Here is an 11,862-nt window from a genome sequence, read left to right on the forward strand (position 1 = left end):
CGCCGTTCCAATGAGAAAAGGCCTAGCACTCTCAACCTTTCCTCATAAAACCTATTCTCCATTCCAGGCAACATCCTGGTAAATCTTCTCTGCACCCTCTCCAAAGCTTCCACATCTTTCCTAAAGTGAGGTGACCAGAACTGCACACAGTACTCCAAATGTGGCTTTACCAAGGTCCTGCGCAGCGACAACTTCACCTCACAACTCTTGAATTGAATTCCTCTGCTAATGAACGCTAATACAATTGGAGAGTGTTGTGTTGGGGAGAGTTGTGTTAGGGAGTGTTGTATTGGGGAGTGTTGTGTTAGGGAATGTTGTGTTGCAGATTCTTGTTTTGAACAGTATTGTGTTGAAGAGTGTTGTGTTGGAGAGTGTTGTGTTGAAGAGTGTTGTGTTGGGGAGTGTTGTGTTGAAGTGTGGGCTGAATGGGGATTCTACTAGGAACAGTGTGAACTTTGGCTCCCAGTAAAGAGCATGCCAAGCCAAGAGGGTGAGGGATTCAGAGACTGGTTCAATACTTCAGTGCAGCGCTGAGGGAGGGCTGCACTGTCGGCGGAGGCATCCTTTGGATAGGGACTCCCACCTCTTGGCTGACAGCGAGAGATCCACACCCAGTGTAGAATTCTCCCTGGTATGCCAGAACCAGAATTGTCCCTCCACCTCCAGACGATCCGGTCACTATTAGCCCGCTGTTTGCGGTAAGCTTCCTGTGCACGGCCGAGTTTCGTACCATAGTGACTGCCCTTCGGAGGTTATTTCTCAGAACGAGCCAGGAACGTTGGGAGTGGGGTGTGGCAAGCCTCCCTCATCCCCCCCGCCACGTCCGCCCACCACCTTCACCCCCGGAACCCAAGATCTGCTGCTCGCCACCCATCCCCCGTCGGTAACCTTCGGTCCGGGCAGTGCATCGTTCTGCTTAAATTTCACGGTCAGCTCCAGGCACCCTGTACAACTGCCGATCTGCACCAGCGGCGATGGGGAGCGTCCCTCCGCAGTCCTGCTGCTGGCTTCAGGGAAAGAATGCGATTCCCCAGTCGGGTCCGCCTGCGGCTGCGAAGAGACGGGTGTCGCACTTAACGGAGAGAACATTTCAAAACCAGGGACGACGCAAAGCAATCTCGCCCTCCCACGCAGCTGCCTCTCAGGAAGCCAGTTCAAGAGTAAACTTGGAATATCATACAGGGTCTTATTGCGAATCTTCACCACATCATGACGTCCCTTCCTCCACTGCACTTAAAACAATGCAACTTTTTGTCTTGCACTTATCAGGGCCAATTGCAAGAATGCCAGATTTCAAGCCATTACGCCAATTTATACGACATGAGAAAAGGGTACTGATTGGTTGAGACATTACCAGGGAGAAAGCAATGGAGAACCATAGGTCCTCAAGGTGAATATGTTTCTCTTGTTTGCAGAACATGGGTCCCTATGTTTGAAGTGACTGTGCTTCCTGCGAGCGTAATTAAGCCACATTACAAACTCAACTGATTACTTTAAAGTCTGTGGTTAATGCAGCACTCGGCATTGTTTCGCAACTGCTGCCCACAGCAGAAGTGTATGTTACAGGAGATGCTTTCCTGTGGGCGGCACGGTGGCACAGTGGTTAGCACTGCTGCCTCACAGCGCCTGAGACCCGGGTTCAATTCCCGCCTCAGGCGACTGACTGTGTGGAGTTTGCACGTTCTCCCCGTGTCTGCGTGGGTTTCCTCCGGGTGCTCCAGTTTCCTCCCACAGTCCAAAGATGTGCAGGGTCAGGTGAATTGGCCATGCTAAATTGCCCGTAGTGTTAGGTAAGGGGTAAATGTAGGGGTATGGGTGGGTTTCGCTTCGGCGGGTCGGTGTGGACTTGTTGGGCCGAAGGGCCTGTTTCCACACTGTAATGTAATGTAATGTAATCTTTCTGTTTTGCAAACGTGGGCCGGTTTGATATGTGGCTTTCCTACAACAAACATCAAAGTCAAATATTGTTTGATTCAATCAGCCAATCACTGGGATGTACAGCAGATGTAACCGGTATCACAAGAACATGGAAAGGCTTCGGTTACATGATTCTCTTTTAATTCACGTTTTTATTTTTACTGATGTTGAGGTTGTACAGGACATTGGTGAGGCCTCCTCTGGAGAAGTCTCCTGGGCTCAGGTCTTCCTGTTATTGGAAGGATGTTATTAAGTTGGAGGGGGTTCAGAAGGGATTTAGATTAGATTAGATTAGATTAGATTACTTACAGTGTGGAAACAGGCCCTTCGGCCCAACAAGTCCACACCGACCCTCCGAAGAGCAACCAACCCAGACCCATTCCTCTACATTTACCCCTTCACCTAACACTACGGGCAATTAAGCATAGCCAGTCCACCCTAACCTGCACATTTTTGGACGGTGGGAGGAAACCGGAGCACCCGGAGGAAACCCCACGCAGACACGGGGGAGAATGTGCAAACCCCACACAGACAGTTGCCTGAGGCAGGAATTGAAACCGGGTCTCTGGCGCTGTGAGGCAGCAGTGCTAACCACCGTGCCACCCATGACGTTGCCAGGAATGGAGGGTTCGGGTTAGAAGGAGAGGCTGGACAGGCTGGGACCTTTTTCACTGGAGCCTAGGAGGTTGGGTGACCTTTTAGAGGCTTATAAGAAGGGTTATAGATAAGGTGGAATGGCAAGTGTCTTTTCATTAAGGTGGGGGATTTAAAGACTAGACGACATATTTTTAAGGTGAGGGGAGAAAAATTAAAAACAAAACACAAGGGACAATTATGTTTACACAGAGAGTGGCTCGTGTGTGGAATGACCTTCCTGAGGAAGTGGTGGGTGTGAGGGTACAGTTACAATGTTTAAAAGACATTTAATTAAATGCATAAATAAGAAATATTTGGAAGGATATGAGCCAAGCGCAGGCAGATGGAACGAGCTTAGTTTGGGATTATAGTCAGCATGGACTGACAGGTCTGTTTCCATATTAACTCTGTAAGAGACAAAACAAACTGCAGATGCTGGAATCCAAGGTAGACAGGAGTAGGCCATTCTGCCCTTCGAGCCTGAGGCTGGAGGCTGGAAGACCACTAGCTAGCCAGGTAAGCATCAGGAGGTGGAGCTGTCCACATTTCAGGTGTAACCCTTCTTCAAGACCGATCCACCTGAAACGCTGACTTCTCCACCTCCGTGTGACTCTATAAGTTCAAATACAGACCAAGAACTGGAATGCTGGGATGAGACACCTGGAGGCCTTGGTGCCACAAACCGATGGTTCGAGAGTCTAGATTAGAGCGGTGCTGGAAAAGCACAGCAGAACAGGCAGCATCCGAGGAGCAGGAGAATCGACGTTTCGGGCAAGAAATCCTTCATCGGGATGCTGCCTGACCTGCTGTGCGTATCCAGCACCACTCTAATCTAGACTCGGACCTCCAGCATCTGCAGTCCTCACTTTCACCCCGACGGTTCTACAGCCCTCGTTTTACGCTGCACAGTGCTCCTTCTTGGCCTCGGCATTTCCCCGGTGCTGGGGCTTTGTCTCTGAGGAAGGCCCCCTTACCTGCAGTACGGGCGGTGAGGTCTGGGGCTCCCCGGCCTGCTCGGGGATTTCCTCATAGTGCAACAACACCCCAGAAAACTGCAGCACCTTGTGGACGAACGCCGGGGGCTGGTGGATATCGATGGGAATGGGGTCCCTCTTGGAGCCGCTGCCAGAGTCCATCACAGCTTCATCGCAGTACTCCAACCTGCAGGAAAGAGAGGCGCTAAGGAGACACCAGCGCAAACACTGCCTTATCTTTCAACAGGAAGATCCTGAGGAATAAGAGGGAGGGTCATTCTTCCCCTTTCAGCCTGCCCCACCAGTCAAACAAAATCTTGGCTGATCTGATCGGGGGCATCAGCTCCACTTGCCTGGCTCCCCTCCAAAATCGTGTGGATGAAAACCCTCGCTTGACTCGACCTTGAATCTTTCTGATGACGCGTTGCACCTCTCCACAGACTGAAATGTTCTTGCCTTCAAAGGTTTACTCAATATTCGCAAACTGTGTCGGAACAACCCTCTGCTGCCTTCTTTTAAAGGGAGAAACCCTCATTCACCACGCTCAGACCCGGGACTGATCTCTGAGGAAGAGGATTTCAAAGACCCATGACCCACAGTGACTCTTCCACACCGTCACCCTCTCTCGGAGAGAACGCGGTGCTGCCTCGTCAGAGACTCCCCGACAAGGAGGAATCAATCCCCTCTAGGCGTCTGCCCTGTCAAACCCCTCAGAATCTTGTGTTTTCCAACACGATCACTTGTCGTTCTACAAAGCCTCAATGAGTGTCGGTCTTTGCTCTTAAGATAACCTGTTCATAGGAATTAGCCCAGAGCGAACAGCTCCCAAAACAAGTATATGTCTCCTTTAAATACAGAGACAAAAACTGACGCAGTACTTCAGCGGCATCCTCACCAAAGCCCTTGACCATCTCCTTTGTAATAACAGATAACACTCTATTGGCCTTCCAAATCACTTCCTGTAACTCTCGCGATTCACTGAGTAAGAGACTAAAGCCCCTTTCTCCTGCAGCATTCCGGAATATTGGCCCATCTCAATAAAATCAGCCTTCCGGGCAAACTGGACAATATCACAACCAAAACATTACATTTTTGAGCACTCACTCTCTGAACATCCGATGTCTACCCCTTTGCTGACTCTCATCAAAATCTGCTTTCTCATCAATCTTCATGTTGACAAATTAATTCTGTGGTCATTCATTAGCGGGACAGAACTCATTCCATTTCAAGCTCCCAGCAATGAGTTCATACAGTCCAGGCACACGGACAGCACGGGGATAGATACAGAATAAAGCTCCCTCTACACTGTCCCCCAATCAAACGCTCCCCAGGACAGGGACAGCACAGGGTTAGATACAGAGTAAAGCTTCCTCTACACTGTCCCCCCATCAAACACTCCCCAGGACAGGGACAGCATGGGGTTAGATACAGAGTAAAGCTACCTCTACACAGTCCCCCATCAAACACTCCCCAGGACAGGGACAGCACGGGGTTAGACACAGAGTAAAGCTCCCTCTACACAGTCCCCCATCAAACACTCCCCAGGACAGGGACAGCACGGGGTTAGATACAGAGTAAAGCTCCCTCTACATTGTCCCCCCCATCAAACACTCCCCAGGACAGGGACAGCACAGTGTTAGATACAGAGTAAAGCTCCCTCTACACTGTCCGCCCCATCAAACACTCCTCAGGAAGGGACAGCATGGGGTTAGATACTGAGTAAAGCTCCCTCTGCACTGTACCCCATCAAACCCTCCCCAGGACAGGGACAGCACAGGGTTAGATACATAGTAAAGCTCCCTCTACACTGTCCCTCATCAAACACTCCCCAGGACAGGGAAAGCACGGGGATGGATACAGAGTAAAGCTCCCTCTACACTGTCCCTCATCAAACATTCCCCAGGACAGGGACAGCACAGGGTTAGATACAGGGTAAAGCTCCCTCTACACTGTCCCCCCATTAAAAACTCCCCAGGACAGGGACAGCACGGGGTTAGATACAGAGTAAAGCTCCCTCTACACTGTCCCCCATCAAACATTCCCCAGGATAGGGACAGCACGGGGTTAGATACAGAGTAAATCTCCCTCTGCACTGTCCACTCCAAACACATCCCAGGACAGGGACAGCACGGGGTTAGATACAGAGTAAAGCTCCCTCTACACTGTCCCCCATCAAACATTCCCCAGGACAGGGACAGCACGGGGTTAGATACAGAGTAAAGCTTCCTCTACACTGTCCACTCCAAACACACCAAGGACAGTAACAGTCTGAAGGGTCACCCCCTCCCATCTGGAATATCGCATTACTAACCGTTTAATGTGCACTTCCAGAGCAGTGCCTGTCCTGGATCCATCTGGAGTGTGTTCCACTCGAACGATGGTGTCAAGGAATGTTACTTTTATCCTCCTGAGCACTGTTTATTCAAGAGCAAACATGACACAAGGTTGATTACTGAAAAAGAAAGGCCATGTAGGAACACAACACACAGACAGGCTGACAGACCGAATCCCAGAGCTGAGAAATCAAGGCTGACTGCTCAAAACGTCATTGTCACAGGGTCAGTGCTGAGAGAGTGCCGCACTGTCTGAGGGTCAGTGCTGAGAGAGCGCCGCAATGTCGGAGGGTCAGTACTGAGGGAGTGCCGCACTGTTGGAGGGTCAGTACTGAGGGAGTGCTGCACTGTCGGAGGGTCAGTGCTGAGGGAGCGCCGCACTGTCGGAGGGTCAGTGCTGAGGGAGCGCCGCACTGTCGGAATGGCCGTCTTTCAGTTCAGACCTTAAAACAAGGCCTCCACCTATCCTTTCGGTGGATGGGAAAGATATCTCTTGACCACAACCAATAGTTGGCTGGGGTTTAGTTCGCCATTTTGACCTGGATCCAATTTCCCTCTGTAAAGTAACATCGCTACATGGAAGGGACAAAATGGATAGAAACAATCTTGCTGTGTGCAGCATGGCTCTCATTTCCTCCCGCAGTAACTGGACTTGGGACTTAGTTGGCGATGAAGGATTTCATGATGTCCTCGGATCATCGAAGGTGCTCAGACAATGCAACGTCTTTCTTTGCGCACTGGTGAACCCTTGAGTTTCAGTGGGCTTACCGGTTTCGATGGTCTGCGCGAACATCTCGAGGCCCTCGAGTGGCTGCGTGGGTTCCTCTGGCTCTTCGGCCTGCTCCTTCAGGCACTCCTTGGCGAGTTGCATGCTGGTGGTCATACACGATGACCAACTGGGAGACTCGGTCCCTGGGACTGAGAGAGTTAGAGTTAGCACAGTTGTGTTGGCACGCTGGGGCTCTCAAAACACCCAGGCAATGGGGAGGAGAACCCGTAAAGAACAGCCACGGTGGGGGGGGTGACATTCGGCCCGGCTGATCTATGCTGTTGTGCTTAAAGCATACAGGCCTCTCCCCAGTGTCTGTGTGGGGTTTACTCCAGGTGCTCCAGTTTCCTACCACAGTCCAAAGATGTGCAGGTTAGGGTGGATTGGCCGTGCTAAATTACCCCATAGTGCCCAGGGATGTGCAGGTTAGGGTGGATTGGCCGTGCTAAATTGTCCCATAGTGCCCAGGGATGTGCAGGTTAGGGTGGATTGGCCGTGCTAAATTGTCCCCATAGTGTTCAGGGATGTGCAGGTTAGGGTGGATTGGCCGTGCTAAATTGTCCCATAGTGTCCAGGGATGTGCAGGTTCGGGTGGACTGGCCGTGCTAAATTGTCCCATAGTGTTCAGGGATGTGCAGGTTAGGGTGGATTGGCCGTGCTAAATTGTCCCATAGTGCCCATGGATGTGCAGGTTCGGGTGGACTGGCCGTGCTAAATTGTCCCATAGTGTCCAGGGATGTGCAGGTTCGGGTGGACTGGCCGTGCTAAATTGTCCCCAGTGTCCAGGGATGTGCAGGTTCGGGTGGACTGGCCGTGCTAAATTGTCCCATAGTGCCCAGGGATGTGCAGGTTAGGGTGGATTGGCCGTGCTAAATTGTCCCATAGTGCCCAGGGATGTACAGGTTAGGGTGGATTGGCCGTGCTAAATTGTCCCATAGTGCCCAGGGATGTGCAGGTTAGGGTGGATTGGCCGTGCTAAATTGTCCCATAGTGCCCAGGGATGTGCAGGTTCGGGTGGACTGGCCGTGCTAAATTGTCCCATAGTGTCCAGGGATGTGCAGGTTAGGGTGGATTGGCCGTGCTAAATTGTCCCATAGTGCCCAGGGATGTGCAGGTTAGGGTGGATTGGCCGTGCTGAATTGTCCCATAGTGCCCAGGGATGTGCAGGATCGGTGGGTTCGCCATGGGAAATGCAGGGTTACGAGTATAGGGTTGGGGGAATTGGGTTTGGCTCGGATTCTCTTTGTGGGTGGTACGATGGGCCAAATGGCCTCTTGTGCACAATTGGGATTTTTCGATTGTATTCTATGGTGGGTACCTCATGGTCACCATGACTGGGACTAGTTCAATGATCCACGTTTATGAAATAATTGATTAAGTTCCACCAAGTGTTCCATGATGGGATTTGAAGCCCTGCCCCAGGTCATTAGTCAGCACTTTGGCACCATCGCCCCCTGAGCAGTGGGTGACCAGGAGTCACCGCCTCAGGGAAGTCGAGGCTCTACAGCCTCCGTTTGTCCCACTCAAACCCACACCTCTCACTCTGCCACTGTCTCAGGCTGCGGCTTACCAAAGTGATACTTGGGCCTGCATGTCACCTGCAGGCCCGTCACCTCCACGGTGCAGTTCTCCGTAATCAGAGCCGACCAGGGGATGGTCACCGAGATGCTGCTGATGAAGCCGTCTGTCACCTCCAGCGGCGCCCCCAACGAGTCCAGGAATTCATTGAGAGACTGCGGAGAAAAGGGAGGGCCCCGTCATGGCACTGCTACCAGACACTGCCTTCGCAGTGACACAAAACAATAGGATTCTCCCCGGTTTTTGTGGACAAACCACATTCTACCAGGACTCATCACTGCGTGGTTTGGCAGCTGCTCTTCCCCAGACCACAGGCCAACTTAAGCGAGTCGTGAACATAGCCCAATCCAAACCAACCTTCCACCCACTGACTTCACCCATATATCCCACTGCTTCAGAAAAGCCACCAACATCATCCACGAGCCCTCCCACCCTGATTATACTCTCCTCTACCCTCTGCAGTTGGGCAGAAGATATGAAAGTTTGTATACGTGTACCAACAGATTCAGGAACAGCTCCTTCCCCGCTGTTATCAGACTTCTGAGTGGACCTCTCAAATATTAAATTTAAAATTGGTCTCCCTCTCTGTGCGCCTTCCCTGCAGCTGGAACACTGTATTCCTCGCCCTGTTCTATCGCCCTGACACACTTTGGACGGTATGATCTGCCTGCGACAAAACAAAACTTTTTACTGTACATGTGACAATAACAAATCAAATCAACATACAACAGTACGTCAGAGGAGCAGAAGCAAAAGATGTTTAACACCAGACCACTCAATGAGAGAGCTGACCAAAAGCCCAGTTGGAGTGGTCAGTTGGGGGTCATCTTCGAGGAGAGAGAGTGTGAGCGAGTGAGAGAGAGAGAGAGAGAGAGAGTTTGAGAGTGTGTGAGTGAGAGTGAGTGTGTGAAAGAGAGCAAAAATGCAGACAGAGAATGCAGGGAGAGAGCGAGAGAAAACAGCAAGAGAGAAATGTAGAAAAGAGTGAGCAAGAGTAGGGAAGTAATAATAGAGACCTCCAGAGAGGGCTCTGAACTTAAGGATGCTTAGTCCTGTGAAAACAGCCATGTTGAATGTTGATTATGGAAGGAGATATTATCACCAATTGTCATTATGGAATAAACAGTGAACAGCCCTTCCTCCTTTGCCGACACACCCTTCTGTGCAGGGTCCAACTGCAAGAAATATCACCTTCCAGAGGAGCTCACCAAACACTGGTCAAGGAGCAGGGAGCTGTGCTGGTGAAAAGGCTGCCCCTGATCACCACCACCCCATTGCATACAGGAAGGATGGACCCGCCATGGAGGAAGTGCAGTGGGAAGTTCGCTCGGCTGACTGCTGGGATGGGCGGGACCGTGCGATGGGGAGAGGCAGATGAGACTGGGCACTCGGAACCAGGGGACACTGGCGCAGGGTAAGGGGTCGGCCATTAGCGACGGAGAATGTGGAGGAACGTCTTCACCCAGAGTGGGTGAGTCCACCCTCTGAGGGCTGTGGAGTCCCAATCATTCAGTACATTCAAAAGAGAGAGAGAGAGAGAAAGAGAGAAAGAGAGAGAGAGAGAGAGAGCGACGACTTGAAACATGAACATGATCGAGGGGTGTAGTCATTGTACAGAAAACGGCACTGATGCAGATCTGCCCCAATCCAGTTGAATGGTGGAGTAGGCTCGAGGGGCCAAATGGCTCACTCGCTCTAAATTTTCTCTCAAACCGCCATGAACTCAACAGGATTTCCAACGGCTTCCCTGACCCTCAATCAGGCAACTCGTCAGAGGGTGGAAACCCTATTCATGTGGGGAACAGGCTGGACTGTGTGGCTGCTTTACAGTTCAAATCATGGTGGCCACTTGGCCCTTCAAACCTGCTCTCAATAAGACTGACCCGGTTTTAACCTCAAATCTTATATTTCTGCAAATCCCCTGACAATCAAGATTCTATCCACCTCGGCCTTCAAAATATTTCAAGACTCTGCACCCACTGCCTTTCCAAAAAGGGAATTCCAAGGATTCTCAACCCTCAGAGATTGCTTATTTGATATGGATGCCCCTTATTTTCAAACGATGAGACCCCGAAGAGGAAGTGTCCTTGCGATGTTCACCTGGTCAAGCCTGCTCTTACATGCTTCAATCAGGCCACCTCGGACTCGTGTAAACTCCGGAGTCATAGAGTTGGACGGCACGGAAACAGACCCCTCAGTCCAACCAGGGAGAAAGTCACAACTGCAGATGCTGGAGCTCAGAGTCAACAGTGTGTTGCTGGAAAAGCACAGCAGGTCGAGCAGCATCCGAGGAGCAGGAGAATCGACGTTTCGGGCCTAAGCCCTTCATCAGGAAGACCCTCTGTCCAAACAGTCCACGCCGACCATAAACGAGACCTAACTGCCTGCACTTGGCCCGTATCCCTCCAAACATTTCTCATTCTGGGCCAGCACGGTGGCTCAGTGGTTAGCACAGCTGCCTCACGGCGCCAGGGACCCGGGTTCGATTCCCACCTTGGGCGACTGTCTGTGTGGAGTTTGCACATTCTCCTTGTGTCTGCGTGGGGTTTCCTCCGGGTGCTCCGGTTTCCTCCCACAGTCCAAAGATGTGCAGGTTAGGGTGGATTGGCCGTGCTGAACTCCCCATAACGTTAGGTGCATTAGTCAGGGGCAAGTGTCAGGGACTGGGTCTGTGTGGGTTACTCTTTGGAGGGTCGGTGTGGACTTGTTGGGCCGAAGGGCATGTTTCTGTACTGTCGAGAATCTAATTTAATTATTCATGCACTTATCTAAATAATTATTTAAACGTTGTGACGGTATCTGCATCCATCACTTCCTCTGGATGTATATTCCACGCATGAACCACCCTCGGTGTTAAAAACATCTTGCCCCTCATTGCTTTTTTTGTAAACATCATCTTAAAAATACACCCCCTAGTCTTGGAATCTCCAACCCAAGGGAAAAGGCAGCTGCCATTCACCTTAGATGGTTTTATAAACCTCTTTAAGGTCACCCCTCAACCTCTGACGCTCCAGCGAACAAAGTCCCTGCTGAGCCAAATCCTTGCAGAGAACGCAAACCCTCCAGTCCCAGCAACATCCCGGTAAATCTCTTCTGACCCCTCTGCAGCTTAATAATGTCCTTCCGATAACAGGGCGACCAGAACTGGGCACAGTGATCCAGACGAGGCCTCACCAACATCCTGTACAACCCCAACATGAACGCCCCCAACTCCGATACTCAAAGGTCTGAGTAATGATGGCAAGTGAGCGAAACACGTTCTCAACCCCCTTGTCTACCTGTGACGCAAACTTCAATGAATCACGTCCCAACGCGACTGAAGGCCTTACTTTTAATCGCATAAATCCTGCTCGTGTGTTTTATTGCTACGTAGCACATTGCGTTTATGAAACTTAAACTCCATTGGCCACTCTTCAGCCCATTGCGCTCAGTGGACTGACAGAGGATACAGACCGAGCCTGTCCAGCTGTACCTCAAAAGGCAACCAGCTCATTCCAGGTCAGTTACGAACCAAACCAGGTTTGTTTTTGGGTGGGGGAGAAGGATATAGCAGCTCTCAGGGAAAAGGCAAAGTTCAGGAAGGAGTAACAAATAAGCAACAGAGTACAGATAATAAATAGGATGAACAGGATGAAAAAACAGGTTCAATGACAGA

The 11,862-nt window shown here is 51.0% G+C and overlaps 1 protein-coding gene across 1 annotated transcript; it reads right to left on the minus strand.

Annotated features, from left to right (window-relative positions):
* Window positions 1-831: 831 nt before the first annotated feature.
* LOC122547951 (autophagy-related protein 2 homolog A-like) lies at window positions 832-9,637 on the minus strand (the record flags this gene model as incomplete). The annotated part of the gene is made up of 6 exons (XM_043686511.1): window positions 9,416-9,637; window positions 8,200-8,362; window positions 6,629-6,778; window positions 5,839-5,941; window positions 3,528-3,714; window positions 832-1,050 (listed from the first exon to the last, which is right to left on the minus strand). Coding segments are annotated over exons 1-6 (1,044 nt in total), but the record flags the coding sequence as incomplete, so codon positions are not given.
* Between the last annotated feature and the right edge of the window lie 2,225 nt (window positions 9,638-11,862).

Source organism: Chiloscyllium plagiosum, unplaced genomic scaffold (assembly GCF_004010195.1).
Source record: "Chiloscyllium plagiosum isolate BGI_BamShark_2017 unplaced genomic scaffold, ASM401019v2 scaf_1322, whole genome shotgun sequence".
In the NCBI taxonomy this organism is placed as follows: domain Eukaryota; kingdom Metazoa; phylum Chordata; class Chondrichthyes; order Orectolobiformes; family Hemiscylliidae; genus Chiloscyllium; species Chiloscyllium plagiosum.